The 19,338-nt window shown below is 39.5% G+C and overlaps 2 protein-coding genes across 4 annotated transcripts in view; both read left to right on the plus strand.

Moving 5' to 3' along the window:
• The window catches only part of LOC121909685 (spectrin beta chain, non-erythrocytic 1), a 53,833-nt gene extending 48,364 nt beyond the window's left edge, over positions 1 to 5,469 (plus strand). For all 3 annotated transcript variants that reach the window (XM_042430256.1, XM_042430254.1, XM_042430255.1), the window contains 4 exons: positions 458 to 636; positions 1,071 to 1,244; positions 1,427 to 1,469; positions 1,608 to 5,469. In XM_042430256.1, coding sequence (XP_042286190.1) covers positions 458 to 636; positions 1,071 to 1,244; positions 1,427 to 1,469; positions 1,608 to 1,820 — 609 coding nt within the window. In that variant the 3' untranslated portion in view covers positions 1,821 to 5,469. The remainder of the gene's footprint in view (positions 1 to 457; positions 637 to 1,070; positions 1,245 to 1,426; positions 1,470 to 1,607) is intronic.
• Positions 5,470 to 7,897: 2,428 nt separating this feature from the next.
• On the plus strand, positions 7,898 to 17,687 carry dpf2 (D4, zinc and double PHD fingers family 2). The gene is made up of 11 exons (XM_042431957.1): positions 7,898 to 8,029; positions 9,667 to 9,827; positions 10,326 to 10,433; positions 10,671 to 10,849; positions 10,948 to 11,040; positions 11,114 to 11,192; positions 13,401 to 13,538; positions 13,673 to 13,804; positions 13,891 to 14,003; positions 14,098 to 14,179; positions 14,419 to 17,687. Exons 1-11 carry the CDS (start codon positions 7,998 to 8,000, stop codon positions 14,499 to 14,501), a joined length of 1,200 nt encoding a protein of 399 aa, XP_042287891.1. The 5' UTR covers positions 7,898 to 7,997; the 3' UTR covers positions 14,502 to 17,687.
• The last annotated feature ends 1,651 nt before the right edge of the window (positions 17,688 to 19,338 follow it).

A 19,338-nucleotide genomic window follows, 5' to 3' on the forward strand; every position in this document is an offset into this window, starting at 1 on the left:
CAGTATAGATGATCATTTATTCATCTCTAGTTGCTCAGTAAATAGATACTTAACCAAAGAGGCAAATATTATCTTAATAATACTGGTTTTACCTTGCAAAACTTTATCAATGCCGCCTCTGCTACAAACAAATCTGATATCATAGACTTTAGCAGTATTCATGTCCAGTTTATGCATGTTTCCCACATGTATGGTTACTGTAATTGTATATCTTACCCATATGAGGAACTGTAATTGTCCAGTTAAATATCAGTGTACTGCAGCTGTATTTATGTGGACCTTCTGAAACTACGTTATGCTGTTATCTCAGGTAATCATATAGTGCTGTCAAAGCAAACGTCATCATAGCTTTTCCATGTATGCCTGTGAATGGCTGCTTTGCTGCTCACTGCCTCCATCCAACCAGTGTGTTTTTTCTACCTCCTCACCACCATTAATGTTCTTCTTTGAACCACAGGGCTCGGAGTCCGAGTCGGTGAACGGACCAGGTAGAGACAGCGGGCTGGCATCCTCTCGCCTCGATCCGTCTGCCACATTACCAAGCAGGGGTGGAGCAGAGTCTGAGCCAGAAACCATGGAGGGTATGCTCTGTCGAAAACAGGAGATGGAGTCCCACAGCAAAAAGGCAGCTACCAGGTGAGTGTTTGCCATAATAGACCCGACACTGAAGACTTGATTTAAGTTATTTAAAAGTTAATTGCTGAAAAATAAGATTTGAATAAGATTTGATTAGATTTGGTTGTGTCTCAGTCAGTCAACTTGTCTTCTGCCTTCCTGTGAGGGCAAGATATGCTGTAGAAATGTTTTTTAAATCTGTTGTATCTTTTGAAGTTGTGTTTTGTAGTGTTACTACTTTTCAAAGAAAATCTAACCTTTCTAAGAATGTCAAAGGCGTATTGTAACAAATGTCAGTCGAAAGAGAGATTTCAAAGAATTTCAGAGGAATTGGGTTACAATGGAAAAATACAAAAAAGAAAGACATTCTAGATATACAAAATACATGTACTTTTGATGAACTGTTTTTATGGGCAACACAATCTGCTCCTAATCTCATTTCTTCACTTCCACAGGTCATGGCAGAATGTGTACTGTGTCCTAAGAAAAGGAAGTCTTGGTTTCTATAAAGACGGCAAGAGCGCTAGCAACGGCATTCCATACCACGGAGAGGTACCCATCAGCCTTGGAGAGGCTGTTTGTGAGGTAGCTCATGACTATAAGAAGAGGAAACATGTATTTAAGCTCAGGTGAGAAGAAAGACGGCAAATAAAAACCTCAGAACACAGATTACTGATACATTTGTTAGCTTTAATACATAAAGTGAGAGGCAATGATGGAATACCAAGAAAATGACATAAAAGTAAGATGTATTTGAGATTATAGCTTATCACTGACTTAAAAATGTGCCTCTTCAACACTGTGTTTGCAGGCTAGGAGATGGAAAAGAATACCTGTTCCAAGCAAAGGATGAGGTAAGATGTACAGAACAGAATTACTCTACTAAATGAAAATATTGAATACAGTTTCCATTTGTGTGTAACAGTCTTTCCAGTGTGTTTCAACTCTGCCTGAGTGATAAATTATAATAAAGGTTTTTTTTCTGTCTAAAGGCGGAAATGAGCTCCTGGATCCGTTCCATCCTCAGCTCCATTCCAACAGGATCGGGAGACTCGCCCGGAGGTCCGCGGGCCCTCAGCCGTGCCATGACGATGCCTCCCATCTCCCCCAGCTCAGGTGATGCCGGAGGTGTTACCATGCGCAACAAAGACGGGAAAGAGAAGGATCGCGAGAAGAGGTTCAGCTTCTTTGGCAAGAAAAAATAGAACATTTGTAAAATTATCGATGGAAACTACATTTGTCAAAATTTCAACAAACTGAAACAGGCAGAAAGGAAAGTACAAACAGGTCATGCAAACACACTGCTCTCACTGCAGGCCCCAAGGAATTTGTCGACAGCTGCTGTATGTGGCTTACAGAGGACTTTGTTTCTTTTCTTTCTCTCTGATTCTCTCCCTCACCGGTTTTTATCTGTCATTTACTTTTTTCCGTTCACCCATATTTCACATTTTACTGCACCCAACAATGAAAGCCCTCATCCAAAGGCAATTTCAGCCAACCAGCAGAGCTTATTAGTCTGAGTCACTAACACAACCAAGATGTTGAAGGTGCGGTTGGCATTAGCAGGGATCCTGCCTCAGTTCAGGACCAATCCACCAAATCGGCTCTTCTTCAGCATGAATATTTTCTCTTCAGTGAGTCTTGACTAGCTGAGCTGTTTTGATGCTGTGTCACTAATAAAATGATGGATGGTGGCTTTCCTTTGTGGTCTGGTTTTAGTTCCCTACTTCTAAGCTCTCTCTTTGGAAAGGATTACATCAGTCTCTTTTTCTGTTCTTGGTATTGATGTTATTAACCTGACCGATATTATTGCTATTATTATTATTATTTATCTTTTGCTATTGCTGGTTTGATAAAACAAACTAATTAATTTGACAGTAGATCATCTTGATTCATGTTGTGGAGAGAAACACATTTGGTTAAAATAGTGGAGAATGTTGGGCTTGCCCTTGTATGTATTATTATTTTTTTTAGGAATGACAGTTTATGAGGTGTTTTTGAGAAAAAAAAAATAAAGCTCATTTAATTTTAGCAGTGTGCAGTAAGTGATCACAACTTTAATTGGGAAAATGATATATATATATATATATATTTAATAAGTGGTTTTATTTTTTATTTTATCTAATTTTGCCTGTATTTGATTATTTCTTTGGAGTGATCTTTTCTGCTTGATTTTCAACTTTCTTTTTGTCTGTACAAAGCAGAGAAGATTAGTTTTCTAGTGTGTGTGCGTGTGTGTATGCGTGTGTGTGAGTTGTGGTGCTGTGGATTTTGCACGTTTATGTTAATCCTGATCAAACGTGGCCAGATGGACGCTGCTTTTCGGTGAGCAAATGCAGACGAAAACCAGACACAAACACAACATGATATAACTGGAATGATTTTATGAAAATTAGCTTTTCTTTGCTTTTGGTTTTATTATATGTAAGCTGACAAATGAAGTTTCTCAAGATGGTTTCATTATTTCTGTTTCAGTCTTCTAATATCTATTTCCATTCTCTATCTACTGGTGTGAAGGCATGGGGGCAGTTTGTAGATAAAAAGCTGAAGCACATCTTCTGTGGCAGACCGCAGGGACGCGAGCAGGACAGATGGACAGCTGACAGGTCTCATTACAGGTTGAAGTGAGGGGTGTGGAAGTGAAATTAGATAGGCAGTGAAGAGAGAGAGAGGTGTACTGAGCCTTACTTGAACCCACTACAGATACACTAAATCCCTTTTTACAAACCCACCCTCCATTCAAACAGTCCGTAAGGAAGCTTTTAAAGTATGAAGAGAATGTTAAAATGTGCCCTGTGGCAATGATCTAACGTATGTCAGTGGATTATATATTGCAGGTACAATATGCAGACTGAATTTAAAAAGAATAACTATGACAGGCTCTGCCCTCCTGCAGAGGGAATAGTCCTAAATTCTCTTAACTGAGCCTCACGCTCCTGCATATGTGGCATGACTTCATGTAGGTTTATACTTGTATGTGTCTCATCGTTGCCATCAATTCTCTTCTGTGTTGTTGTACTCTGAAAACACAAGATCACTTCATATTCAGGGCTGGAGAGCAACATATAATATGTAATTGACATTTACAATAATCCAAAACGAGATAAAAGTACTCCAATATATGATAGGTGTTTATTATTTTCCTCACATACTGTACATGTTTGAAATGAGAAGGGTATTTACAGTATATTGTGAGACTGTAGGCAGTAGAGTAATTTTATACAGTATAAATACGTTGACACCACTGAGGTGGTTGCTGATAACTGTAATTATTGTCAGTCACTTCCATCCAAGTGTCAATTTGCCTTTTCTTACTGCCAAAACGCAACAGGAAGTGACTGGATAACAATTCTGAATTGAAGAGTTTTAATGGATTATCTTACTGGTTGCAGGTGATCAGTTATTTGTAATTTATTACGTCTTGAAAGTGACTCTTTAAAGCTGGTAATTGCATGGTTGTGTAGACCACTCCTTGGAGGGCTGATCAGTTCGCAGGAATGTCACACCAAACTGTTGTGATAACACAAAAAGCTGGAAGTAAACTTGCATTTGGTTGCACTGGTTTAAACTGTGTAAACAGGTTGGCCTTATTTTCCAGTCCCAAATGAATGTGGAACCAGTGGGACCATTGCTCAAATCAAAGACCCTCCAAATCAGAGAAGAGAAGTATCTCAACATCCAGACTATTGACAGTACCCGGTCCAAACTTTATCAAACTGCCTGCCTCGTCTCTGTCAGTGAGACTTTGTATCCTGGATGTGTGACGGAGCTCCTAGTTTCAGTCTAGTTTAAGTAAACTAAACTATGATCTGGGAAGTTAATAAGGTCGTTGCATACATAACTGAGCCGGCGCAGTTACATTGTGCACAATTTCAAATGGAGGTGTCATTCTTCCCTAGTGGATGAGCTGTTTTTAGCAACTATTGCTATCTTATCTGTGCTCTGGACTTCAGACACAGCATCCAGTTGATGTAAGGGAGTTCAAGTTTAAAAGGTCACACAGTGTATTTTCTTATCAGCTCATTTGAATGTGAATGATTCAAATTACTTTGGCCAAATTGGTCATGTGAAGCAAAAATATTTCTCATACTTGACATACACGAACGCTCTCTCTCTTTCACACGCACACATACACAATCGCACATAAATACTGTACTGTATGTTTAATGCAGAACGACCCTGGCGATCCAGTCTTGTGGAAATGTCCTCAGCTGGCTGTGATTCGATGTTGCATATGGCATCCTTTTAAAATAACATTGTGCTACTGGTGAGCTTTGACCAGACGATGGAAAGTATGTATTATTAATGTCAAAGAGATGAGTTTTTTGGTTTTGAGAGTACTTGTGATAATGGGGGTACTTAATGAAGAAAAAAAACAACTTTTACTTGTTAAGTATTAGATTTGAGTGAAAAAAGACTGGTGACAATTTGAGCTTCCTTTTTTAGAAGAAGGCAGGATATTTGCTGTCTAGTGGGAGCTTGTATTTTTTCATCCAGTGGTCTGTCTTGCAGCATTTGATAAACCTGTCCACCTACCTTTTATTTCTCATTACTTTTGACGAATGTCTGTTCCTTCCTCTGTAATTCAGAGTTGTTAATACCACTACTATTATTAATTGCTATTATTATCATTATTGCTACTGTTGTTACTATTACTACTACTGTTACTAATGCAACTTATTGCAAAAAGTATAACTGCTGTCCATTTTCAGGTACGTGTCTGTAATACCAGACCCTTCCACACGATGTCAGTGTGCTGTGGAGCATTTTCATTACAAATCGAGAATAATGTTTGTTGACTTGTGTATCTACATCTAATATTAGGAATAATAAAACATGGTTTAATCAAAAACACAATGTTGTCGGGGGTTTTTGATGTTTAAAAAGGTTAGCCACCACGCCACTTATAATCTGCTAGGCGCACAGGTGAGACTAACTCAACACAAGAAATGCCAATTTTTCAACAATGACTCAAACTGTTCAGTTTATGTATGTCAATGTACATCAAATGTATGTGGTCAAAAATATTACTGATTGGATATTGGAAGTGTATGCTGTGTTTTACTCAGCTCTCATATTTTTTCCCTTGTGGATAAGTTTAATCTTTTCAGGCCACTAAAAATGATAAATAACAGAAAAGAACTAGGAAAAGATAAACCATTAATCTTTGGTTGCCTTAGCCATTACCCATAGACATTTACGACGGGTGATGATGAGTCACAAGAAGACATTGCTTTGTGTTGAAGCGTCACAAGCCAAAAAAGGTTTGAGGAGCACTGATCCAGAGCCTTTACCAGGAAACCCTGACTGTTCTACCCACAGTATGGTGGGACCAAGACTTGCGTGGCTGCTGAAGTTATCAAGACAAAGGCTGCTGGGAGCTGAAAATCAAGATCAACAAGTGGTTGTTTTTACACTGAGAATATAATAATGTCTAAATTCTTATAATCATACAATTATATACATTATAATTATAATCACCACATACTAGTTTTACTGTAGCTTACATTATGGAGAGAAAGATTTTCTTTCCATGTATAACATTACAATATAAGAAAAAACAGCAGTTTAGTGTTTTCTGCTGTATCTGATGCTGCAACTGAGTTTAAAGAGCTCATAAAATGTCAGTGAGAAGAGATCAGACTGGATTCATTATCTGAAAATTTAAAAAAAGCAAAAATGTTCTTGATAGGAGCTAAATGTGTGTGTTCACATAGTATCCTGCATGTAAGATATAATTCTTGCAGTATGGGTGCAGAGGATGAGGGGAGGATAGTTGCTGCAGTGCTGTCATTAAGAATTAATTAATGATGCGACTGCAGCAAATGAGGTCAAGGATGATCAAGTAATGCACATGGATATGCATTAGGTTTATGTTTAATGAGAGGATGTGAAGAGCAGAGCAAACCCTCAGTAAGAGATGTTAAGAGAAACCTGAGCTCTGGTTTTAAACTATACTGAAGGTACTAAAAAATGGGGAGAGGATGAGGATGACGGTCAAAGACCTCTGAAAATAATGAGTCAGTAAGATAAAATTTTCAGTTTATAATCAGAAAGAGGTGACAGAGCAAACATCTCTACATATTTGAAGCAGTTGGAGTTAAGTTCAGTTTAAATAACAGCTTACCATTAAGTTTTAAAAGCAACGAGGCGACAAGATGAGAAAAGTCAACAAAAAATGTTATGTGAAGTCAGAATCAATAAATCCAAATGCGTTATATAAACCATATACTGTATGTTAACTGGGAATTTGGAGGCCTTTAAAAACAACACAGCCAAATATCCACTGATGATCAGAAAGTCTCTGTCAGTGCAGTCTGTTCTGTTATAATTCGGTAACAGTTGCAGAGTTTATTTATTTGTAATGTCTTATCTGTCATGTCCACCAAAACAAACAGAAATGTTTACTGTGATCAGATTAAAATGATTAGAGATTGTTATTTTATTGCTGTTTAAAGGCCTCTAGTCAGGTGGAGGTTGGGTGGAAATATATTGGGAGTTATGTGATACTACTAAACTCTACTGAATGTATTAAAAAATTGATAACAAACATTGATATTTTTCACAGCAGAAAAGCAGAAGTATATATATTTATCTATTTTTTACTTTTTAGACTTAAGACTTGCAGCTTAGAAAAAAAGAAGAAAAAAAAGAAGACTTGCAGCTTTTGTATCATGAAATTTCTGCTATGATTTGACGTTGAGAAAGCCCCTCTTTGCTTAGAATAACAATTTGACACTTGTACTTAGTTCTGATGCCATGTTTCCCACCATCACAACGCTACTTAGTAAACAATTATCTGCTGGAAACTTGAAGCACAGCCATATTCATAACAGGTGAACACTGGCTGCAAGTTCAGTTACATGAACAAGCCTCTGGTGAGTAGTTTAAATCCACCTAAACGCATGCTTCAGGTGGATTCAGGGATACAATTCAAGAAAATCTGACCTTTTGTACAAAGAGTTATGTTGATCAACGCCACAAATTTGCTTAAATTCGATTGCTGACCTTGAAATATTGCAGAATCTTAAATATTTCTTTATCATTTTATGTCTTGTGTTTTAAATGCCTCTGAATCCTCAAACTTTCTGATTATTTCCAGGTTTCTGTGAAAATATTAGAGATTTCCAATGTGGTCTTAGATTTTTGGAGCCCACTACATATATTATTGGTTTTCTAAGGATATAATGTTAAAGGATAATTTACTCTAAATACACGTGAGCTGCTGACTGTCAACTCTTGTATGATGAAATCTCTAATAGTGCCACAGCGCCAACGGTAGGGGGAGCTGGGTGTCACCTTTTCCTGCTCTATCTGCCTACAAGTCCTTACGCAGGGCACACATTACCCGGCAGCCACTCTCCCCCGTGTATTCAAGCAAGATGGCAGCTGTTGTTGAGAATGTTGTCAAACTGTAAGTGTTGAGACTTTTTCTACACACCTTTACACCTGGTTAGGTGACGGACACCGCGGCCACGCCGTAACGGCTGTCTCATCACACAGCCGCCGGCAGTGTCGCTAGCTATCTTTAGCTACATTTTCAACTTGACTTAACTGGGAAAGGTTAGCCAACCGCTGTCGGACCGTCGTGTCTGCTCACATCCTGGAAGTGTGTAATAGTTAGCAGACATGACGTTTCTCATACATGAATCATATGTGTTATAGAACATACGTCGATTCGAGTATAAGTGTATTTCTGTTAGATATTGTGGTATCTTGCGACGTGTTTGTAGCCAGCTAACGTATCGTTGGTGAAGTACAACAGCTAGGTGTGCTTACACGCTAACAAGCTAAAGACTGAACGCCAGCGCAGACTGGGGCGACTGGTTCATAATGAATGAAGATAACCTCTTTCATCTCGAGACTCCGGGTTTATAGACACTGCAGCTATCACACTTGTGATTCGCACATCATAACTCGTACAAACTGTACAGTAAAAGTGGATGTTTTCAGTTTCAGCGACTCACACCCGGTTGAAATAAAACGTGCTTCCGTTTCCGTATTTTTCACTTTACCCAGGTGTTATAAGCGGTTACCTGAACCACTAGTAACCATGGTAACACGTGAAAACATCACCTAGCTAAATATAAAAGTTTCTTCTAAACTTTTTCTTTGTCAACTTCATCATTTATTTATGTGGCATATTGGCTAAACTAAGCTCATACAGTCCTGATAACTAAAGTAGAAAACAACAACACTAAAAAATAATGACAGTGGGATGAAAAATATTTACGTACTACAATTTTTCATATATGTTTTAACTTAATTAAATAGTTAATTAAGAGTTTGAATGGTGAATTAGAAACAGTCTCTGTTGTGAACTATTTTCCATGACAGAAGCCTACAGTTTCCAGTTTAGTCTCGACTAAATGAGTGATAGGAAACACAGACAGATATTTTACATTATGCAAAATCATCACACCTTACAATAAGCGATATGAAATCTGTCATTTAAGTTTCGGTGCTGTGAACAGCTGCGTTAAACATTTATGCAATTACATACAATGCTCACATTACCCTTGTTAAGGATCGACTGCTGCATTTCCACAAATGTTACTGTATTTATACTTTAAAGCGCCTTGCTCCAGCCTCTATAGTTGCAGCTGCTGAATAACAATAACTTTTCCTTGCCAGTCAGCAATTTGAAGAACCAGTAAGGTGTCTGTCATGAACCTGCTTGTCTCATTTGGAAGCGATACAGCCTGCAGCTCTCCTGAAAGGAAATAAGCACACGGCACAATTTGAGTATTTAGGTTTAAAACACAGCACACTTGTAACTGTCACTGACTACCGAGCTCGTTGTTGATGTACAAACAAAAGAGCACTCTGCCGTTGCGCTCTCCCTAATGATTCAGTCTGAAGTACAAACATATTGTGTAGTTTTTGAGCTTTTCTGAGGTGTCAGCACTTGGGAGAAAGACATTAGGCTTTAAACCAATCTGACAGATAAAGTTTGAAGTAATACTGCACTGGTTTTGAAATAACCACACCTGCAGATGTTTGTCTGTATACCACAATATACCTGATAGCTTCTGGTTTTTGTTTCGCCAGGTTGGGAGAGCAGTACTACAGAGATGCCATGGAGCAATGTCATAACTACAATGCCAGGCTCTGTGCTGAGAGGAGTGTCCGCATGCCGTTCCTCGACTCTCAGACTGGTGTGGCTCAGAGCAACTGCTACATTTGGATGGAGAAGAGACACAGGGGACCAGGTATGACTCAAAACATGTGATATCTCACAAAATGAACTGTAAGCCAAAAAAAAAAGAAGTAATTATCAGTTTTTCACAGATTTGCTGATAAAGGGCAGCAATGGAGAGGAAATTGCAGAGAGGCTGTGTGTGAGCTTCATTGTAGCTTAAAATGGCTTGTTGGCTTCTGATTCTTGAAAAAGCTAAAAACACTATGAAGAATAAACACCTTTACACAAATATGGCCTCTTATGAAAGAGGGCTAAATTGTTTGTAGAGTGAAAACATACATACAACATACAAACCAAGTCCAGTTTCATCAAGCTTGCAGCTAGATTTGCCCTCACGGTGGTAAATAAGAATTCTAACTATGCCACCAAAGCAAATGCCGTTTTTTAAAGAAAGCTAAAGCACAGAGGTGGAGACTTTTCTTCTTTGTCAGTGTGTCATAAAGCTGACAAATGATGTATTTAAATAGGTTCAGTGTAATGTTGAAAAGTCTGTTCTGACGTTCTTCAGGCATGGCTCCAGGGCAGCTCTACACCTACCCATCCAGGAGGTGGAGGAAGAAACGGAGATCTCATCCTCCAGAGGACCCCCGGCTTATCTTCCCCCCTGTCAAGTCAGGTACCACATCTTATTTAACATTTTGCCATGTCAGGATTTGGGGGAAAAAAGCATTTAAGGCTGCGCTTTACTAAGAAAAACTGCAAGATTTCACACAGCTGAAATTTTTATGGGCTGCTAATAATAATTTATTGATGTGAATACTTGCTATTTGAATGTGACTCAGCCAGTCAGAAACGAGAAACGGCAATATATGTTTTCACAGTAGAGTATAATCCTTCTTTTATTTATTCACAGAGTTAGATTTAGGACTGAAGAAGGATGCTCTGTTGTCGTCGGATGGCAGCAGCCTGGAGGCCCTGCTGAAGGGGGATTCCCTGGAGAAACGCACACCCGCAGACATCCGAGGGTCTGAAGAAGATTCCAACCTCAGCGATTACACCGGAGGTCTGAACCCTGCTGCCCGGATTAGAAAGGTTCTTGTTTTCATTCAGTTGTGAGGTAAAATATTAAGGTGACAGAAAAAGCGAGATGAGACCTAATCCTCTCTCCGCACTCACTCCTGTCAATGCAGAGGATCCTCGAGCCAGACGACTTCATGGATGACCTGGATGACGAAGACTACGAGGAAGACACGCCTAAAAGGAGAGGCAAAGGGAAGGGGAAGGTAAGCAACCGCAGCAAACATGAACACTCTTTTCCTAAAGCCTGTTGGATCTAATAATGTGTCTTGTCTTCAGGGTCGAGGAGTGGGCAGCAGCAGGAAGAAGCTGGATACAGCAGCACTGGAGGACAGAGACAAGCCGTACGCCTGTGACAGTGAGTCCTGAGGGAAGGGGGAGGGGGGATAGAGGAGGAGGGGGAACAGAGCATGTGAACTGGGGTTGGAGTTGAGGTGTCACTGCAGATTTTAATAGTTCGTAACTTAAAAAAAAATTCTCCTCTTTCTTCTGTCTTCTTTCTGCTCTTTGTAAGACTTCCTAAATCTGTTTATAAAGCTAGTTTAGGCTCAGCTGTATATATATTTTTTTGTTTGTCACTATGATATCATACATTTCTTTCACTTTGACTTGCATTTCCAATCTTTCCATGGGGGTTGAGGGATGTTTCTGTCACTTCTTTGGTGTTGTCCAACTACATATCTGCACTTCTTGATGTGTTTTTTCCTCTTTGTGAAGTGTTTTCACTTTCAGCTGCAGCTCTCTGACTGACTGACTGACTCACTGATTCCCTGTCGGTCTATGAGCCTGTTTCTCTGAGCCTCTGTCTATGCTCTCTCTTCTCCTTCTCTTCTCTCTTTCAGACACTATCAAACAAAAGCATATTTCAAAACCTTCTGAAAGAGGTATATTTCCTTCATTCCTTTTTTTACTCCAGTCTGCCTGCCTTTTGTCTTCACTGCCTGTTTTTTATTTTTTTTATTTTTTTTTATTTCTGTCTGTGTTACCAAGTAGATTTGCTCTTTGTGTAGTTCAGTTCATGTGGTAAATGTTCTACACAATTTACTACAGTGTAATTAACTAGATTTAGAGGTCAACACCATGTTATTACACACCCTATTTAAACTGTAGTCTGTAATCAGCCAAAGATATGAGCCCTCTCAGCCTGCAACAGATAAGCTGTGGCCTGTGAATGTAATTTTTTCCCCTCTATGTGGCCCTGAACGTCCCACGGATTTAGATAAGCAAGATGCTGGATCCTGCTTGTTTTCTTTCTCTCTGTGCTTTGTCTTTTGTCTCACTACTTAATGTGTGTAATTTGACTGCATTAGTTTTTTTTTCCCCCTTTATTCCTCTTCACCTCCTCTGCACCCTATCAAGTCTCACTCCACTTTCCATGTTTTCGAGTGACCTGCCGCCTCTGCTTTGAATCAATTTCATGCCTGTTTGTACTTTAGGGACTATTTTCCAAAAATTGTAAATCTGGCATGTGACTGGCTGCCTCTTTAGCGGCTTGACTTACACCGTCCCAAAGTCTAATCACTCCTTCAGGCGACAGTTGAAAGAAACCGGATACTAATTCCTTTTGAGGAAATGAAAATGACAGAAATTGTGGAAGTGAAAGAAGAAGTACTTTGTCTTTGGGTGTTGTGCCTTATCTTATGACGAACCTCACACCCTCCCTGTGACAACAGCCGCACACAGTGGCATCTTTGTCAAGTAAATCCTCCTCACACAAATGTAAATCTGAGGATTTTATATCTACCATTAACTTGTAACAAAAAAACAGTGTGCTGAGCAGTGTGGAGATATTATAATAATTTTAATGTCAGCATAGAGAGGTCATACACTCTCAAATGTAATCTTTTAGAGAGATGGATGTAAGAAGTAAAATGAGATGAAGCAATTATATTTCTTAGTTTCAGTGTAACTAGTCATTACATAAACTGCTGAGATGGTGTTTCTCAAAACCAATGTTGTGAAGATCACACCTCTGCAGTTACAGCATTTCCTTTACTAACTGTGGTGCTGATATGTTATGTGGTATTATCTTAGCGCTGTGCTTAAATACATGAGCTCCACCCAAGAGGAAAAACTCAAAACATTGCCCTGTAGAATATTTTCCATATCCCCAAACATTATTCATCCTTCCCTCTAATTTCATTGCCAAGTATATCCTGTCACTGTGCCAGTCTTGATATTAAACAAAAGGCGAGAGACCACAGAAACCTGGTGGGTTTATAAATGATTTCCCTGTCGTCTCACACGTCATCATTTCACCACATCGAGGAAGTTGGACTGTATTAATGTGTACCATCATATCAGAGTCTTGAAGCATAGAGCAGACATTAAACAGATCATTTTATTAGACCATAGAAAGATGTGTAGACAAATACATTTAGATTTTACTGTACTGTATCTGAAAATGCCCAAGACAACCACTGATTAAAACAATCTGGACAATAGACTGTAGTGAAGAGTATTTCTGTTACTCTCAGCAGTACTAATAGTATCTTTTGTGCAGTGAGGACTTTACTCATGCATTCTCTGTTTTCATACATGTTGTGTTTTCTGGTTTTGGTGGCAGTCTGTGGGAAGCGCTACAAGAACCGTCCTGGTCTGAGCTACCACTACGCCCACTCCCACCTGGCCGAGGAGGAAGGCGAGGAGAAGGAAGAGGTAGAGATCAACGAGCCCGCCCCGCCGCCGCCCGAGGAGCCTAAAAGTAAGTGACGCGCCCTCGAGGTCAGCAGAGGTTTCTTTATTAGATTCCTGTGGTCACTGTAAAGACGGACAGTCGGATGGACTTTTAGCTAACTGAACACCGATGCTCTCTGGGTGCTTTCATCTTGATTCCAGCTCCAAAGAAAGGCCCAGACGGTCTGGCGTTGCCTAATAATTACTGTGATTTCTGCCTGGGAGACTCCAAAACCAACCACAAGACTGGCCAGTCAGAAGAGCTGGTGTCCTGCTCCGACTGTGGACGCTCAGGTACATTCAAAAACGCTTGGCTGCTAGAAGAGATTAGCCACTGAAAGAAAATATTTTAAGTGATAAAACAATTTTCCTTGATGCAGGCCACCCCTCCTGCCTGCAGTTCACTCCTGTAATGATGGCTGCTGTGAAGACATACCGGTGGCAGTGCATAGAGTGCAAGTGTTGCAACATGTGCGGCACCTCAGAGAATGATGTGAGTTCATCTACGCTCAGATATTGCACGTGTTGTAGTTTGTGCACAGTAAGGTCTGATGTGCTCAGTGTTTTCATTGTCCTGTTCCTTACAGGATCAGCTTCTGTTCTGTGATGACTGTGATAGAGGCTATCACATGTACTGTCTCAACCCACCCATGTCTGAACCTCCAGAGGGTAAGTTCAGCAGATGAAAGAGACAGTGTTGTACTCATCAGAAAATGAAGAGAAATTAAACATGTTTTTCTATCAAACCCTTATTTTCATTAAACAAAAGAAGCCAAAGTTCTCAAATGTTAAAGAACTTTTAAATAGACTCATGGACATACAGGTTAAAATGTATCCAAAGTCAATGTTAGCAACAGCTTTAAAAGTCTCTGACACTAATAGTTTTTCTCTGCTGTTTTGTCACTCAGGAAGCTGGAGTTGTCATCTATGTCTGGACCTTTTGAAAGACAAGGCATCCATATATCAGAACCAGAACGCCCCACCGTCGTGATGGCCGCTCCTCCTGCACACACTCTTCACTCAGCCATCCCACAGCAGTATGCTTACCCTTCAAAACAGATGATATACACCCCCCTGACAAGCTGACCTCGGAGGGAGTGTGTTCAGAAGAGGTGATTAAATTGTAAAATTGTAAAAAAGGGAAGTATACCTTACCAAACTGGCCTCACTTCGCTTCAGATATGACTGTTACACAGTTCCAAGCTCTGATTCAGCCCCATAGATTTTTATGTTCAACTCTTTGCCGCATAGCCAATTTGAGATACACAGCATAAACAGCCAAATTATCACTTCCTGTTCAGCTTTTTTACACATACACCTACACAAAGTTGCTCAAACCTTGTCTTTATCCTGCAATGTACTGATTTTATGACTAGAGCAGAAATAGAGCTCGCTGGAATCAAGTAGCATGCCAATGCTTGCTCATCGTTAAAAAATAGACATTTTATAATATTTATATATTTCTATGGTATAAAATAGTGTTAAGTATGTATAAATTGGAAAGAGAATGGTCCTGTAATGGTCTTTTTTATTAGTGCCCATCTCATCATTATGGAAAAAATTCCACAACCATGTGTTCTTTTATGGCACTACTGATATTTGGTGATTCATTTGATAGAGTCAAAGGGATCCGCTGAGACTATAAATGATTTTTCATCTCATCCACTGCCACCGGTCACACACCGGCTCACTCAGAAACTTGACAAAAACAGGAACTATGACTATAAATCCTGGCATGCTTGTCAAAATGGCTCCAAAGGCTGAATGACTTCAGGGACGGCAGGTCAGATTTCAGTCGCTCCAGTTATGCCAGTGGCTAACGAGCTGCACAGAGCTCAGGAAAATGCCTGAGGACATACTGATGACGTGTTTCATTCAGGCTCTGGGGCCTTTTTGACAAATGTGTCTGCTCCTCATTCTGGTCCTGACGACTGCAGCGACACAACGCAGACATGATGCTGAAACTTTCATTGGAAAAACTGTCTTCAAGCTGCACACCAGGGGCCAGATGCATAAAGTTCAGTGTAGATTCATGATTAAAACTGTGTTTACGCACAAAGCGAGAAATATGCATGGGGTGTGTACACATGGTTCTGTTGTAGAAATCTCATATGCTCCCTGCTCCACCAGTCTTCAGACCTTTCAGTGAAACAAACGGCAAAGAAATAGTGCAGTGTCACTGATTGTGTTGCACCGGTGAGGTTCTCCGACAACCAGAACAGCTGTCATTACGCACGGTTGTGCAGCTATAGCATCCCTATCATTAATTCATCACATAGACCTGTAAACCATCGTCGGCAGTGATATCTCTCCATAATTTTCAGTGATATAATCAATGATTAGTTTGCAGTGATCATATTGAAACAGACTGTACAGGTGTGTCCCAGTTAAGGAGTAAAAAAAGAGCGAAATGAAGCCTCCTATGTAAATTAGAAGAATGATAAAATTGATCACACAAAAGTAATTTATCTATATTTAGTTTATAAATGCACCTTTGCACCTTTTTACAAATCGCCATGCAAACGCATAAAAATCACACAGTACAGTTGATTAACAACTTAAATAAACAATGTTTTATTTAGATTGCGTCTCTCACCGTATTTTTTTCATTTCCACCTTCATATGACCCGCAGCTGGTTCTGGAAATACATGTGTACACCTGAAGTGTGTATGGAGTGGGCACATTGTCATCGCAAAGTCTGTTTTTAGAAATACCAGTTTATGTGTGGGAAATGGCGTATGTATGGTTTTTGTGCGTATGCATAGTTTATACATCTGGCCCTAGGTCTTTTTTTGACAGATGACATAATGGTATGAAGATAATGATGATGATGATGATTCTTCCAGTCAAATCAAAAACTAATCCGACTTGCATTACCAGCCAGGTAAAGGGATTAAAAACCCTTCATCGCTGTGTTCTAGTAGTTTGCTGATCATGCACCATATTCAGCATCTGCTGATGTTGTGACACCACTAGATTATTTTAATGTAATTGAGGACTATGCGACCTTGCAAATGGTCACTTGCTGACAATGTTAAAGCAATATAAGAGCTCCCGTAGGATGCTGGGATGACAGGGACTCATGGCAGAGCCTGTTTACGCTCTGTTGCCTGATAATGTGCGATACTGTAAAATGCTATTACAGACCTGGGACTGTGGCAACGATTATGGATGGCTCCATATAGTAGAAAAGAGTTTATAATGTGTATGTGTTTAGTCCTATGACGAGGCGGCTCTTTTTGTCACTGCTTTTATTGTTTTATTATGCAATGGTTTCCTTCTGTGGCAAGGCTAACAGAAAATGTCTGGCTGAACTGCTAAAGCAGTGACTTTACCTCAAACAGAAACAGTATTTAAAGGGTTGAAACATGCTGTAGATAGATGGGACAAAGGCAGAGGGATACATAGTAATGACAGCTGCAGTTCCTGCTTCAATGACTGCATATTCTACAGTTAAACAAGTGCATGCTCAGTAATTGTCTGCACTCTCATATACTTCATAGTCGTCTCAGCATTAGGTTGGCAAAGGTGTTGGGAAGTGGTGTAATATAAATTAACCATGCTATCATGTCGTTTCAATAGCCAACTAACAATTACTAAAGCATTACACGAGTATAACTTGGTTTATTTTCTCATCACGTTTTAAACTTACTGTTATTTAGAGACAGTGGCTACTAGAATATTTTTGCTGGTTGTTTTTGTATTCATCGATGGTGTTTGCGTACCTGATGTGTGGGACATTTGGGGACTTAAGTGGAAGTTGCTCTCTAGTTAATCCAGTGATCCCGGCGTCAACTGAGCCGCTCTCTTCCAAAGCTCGAAACAAGAAGCAAAGCCCATAATGTGATTAAGAGGCAAATTCTGGAGCTGCACCATCAACAGAGTGGTTAAGTAATGATGGACCCATTATCCACCTTCCAGGCTGCACCCAGAGGAAAGCCATAAACAAGGAAGTTTACCTGTTGGCTGTCATGTTATTTTATTCATATCAGATTATGGTTTTCTGGTTTCAAGCTTTGGGAGAGAATCGTTCATAACAAATTCATGTTTGAACCAAGATCATAGGTTTACAAAGTAGGTGAATTCTCTTAGGGTGAACTTTCATTTGGATTGTGATGGAATGTTTTATTGTATGAAATCTGTCTTCAGGAAAATAAACTACTAGGCACTATAACACGTTGATGTGTTTGTTTTCCTTTCTTTTTCAACAAATGTATTATTTGGCATTTTGAATTTCAGCACATCCAGACATATAGAAATGTATCCCTCACAAACACCCTTGTTTCTTCCCATGTCCCTCCCCCTCTGTCCACTAACACGCAGTTACCTGAAAATAAAATAAAATAAATAGCAGCAATAATGAAGTGACATAGACATTGTTTAGTAAAGCAAGTATGTAGTTAACCTAAACAATGGTTAATAATGTGGAATGTAATGATATAAAAAGAAAAAAAGAAACATAAATCATAATTATTTAGGTGTATATAAGGCATCTTATATGAAAAATGGTCATTAAGTCTCAACATGACAATTGGTCATCAAGCTGGCACACAGAAGAAGCTTTACATTATCTGGTCATATCTTTCATACTGACTTGTCATGGTCACATCTAGGTATTTTCCAGAAAATGTAGGAATTTCCCCCATATTTTATAAAAGGTGTCAGATTTTCCTTTGATAGCAAAGGTTAATTTCTCTCAGGCAAGACTTTGAGAGAGGTTTTTCAGCCACTGACTGATGAGGGTGACTGAGGGTTTTCTGGGATTTTCCAAACGACAGATATTGTATGTTTTAGCTTGAAGAAGAGAGATGGAAAAAAAAATTCTTGGTGTTATTGAGCCTCGGGGTCTCGGGGAACAGACCAAGAATACACAGTTATTTAGCTGAAACTATTTGTGATAATGTGTCAAGTACATCTCTCCCTTGGGCAAACCCATAACCAGTGAACCAGAGTGCTCTTTTCAGCATTGCATTTCACACATTGGTCTGAATTGTTGGAATCAAAATGGTGTTGTAGGCACGGAGTTGCATAAGTACGCATGGTCCATTTGTACTGCAGGAGTCTAAATCTGGTGTTAATAGTTTGAACTCGGGCTTCGTGGCCTATCTGCTCCTATTCATCTTTTGTTATCTCTATATTCAAGACATTACACCAAGCAAGTCTCCTATTGTCTGAGGATTCCTCTGATTTAGTTTCAAGTAGGTTGTAGATCATAGACACTTGATCATGACCACTAGAGTGATGCACTATCACTTCTTCCACTATGGAGACTCCTAAGCTGCAGATAATTAAAGAAATGTGTTGAGGGGATATTGTGTTTATTGTTTAGAGTCTCAAAGGTCAGAAATGTGTCATTATTGCATAAGTCTCTGGTTTTGTTGAGGCCTTTGTCAGCCCACAATTTGAACCAAGGATCATGTGTTCCAGGCATAAATCTCCTGTTACCCCATATAGGGGTAAAAGAGGATATCTGCGAGTTTGTACCTAAACAACTTTGTACTTTGAACCAGACCTCAACTGTATTTCTAACAAAAGGGTTTTATGTTCTCTATTTTAGCTTCTTTGGAGAGTCAGAGAACAAATACAGATTCAGTGGTAATGGAGTTGTCGTACTACGTTCTATTTCCACTCAAGGTATAGACGTTCCCCTCTAAAACCCAACACATTGCTGCTCTAATTTGGGCTGCCCGGTAGTACCAGGAAAGACTGGTTAGCTGCAACCCTCCTCTCTCATAGGGTAGGTTTAAAAGGGATTCACGTAATCATGGTCTCCTAATGTTCCAGAGAAAATTTGTAATACTCTTCATTTTTGGAAAAAATGAGGTTG

The sequence above is a fragment of the Thunnus maccoyii genome, chromosome 13 (genome assembly GCF_910596095.1).
Source record: "Thunnus maccoyii chromosome 13, fThuMac1.1, whole genome shotgun sequence".
NCBI lineage: Eukaryota > Metazoa > Chordata > Actinopteri > Scombriformes > Scombridae > Thunnus > Thunnus maccoyii.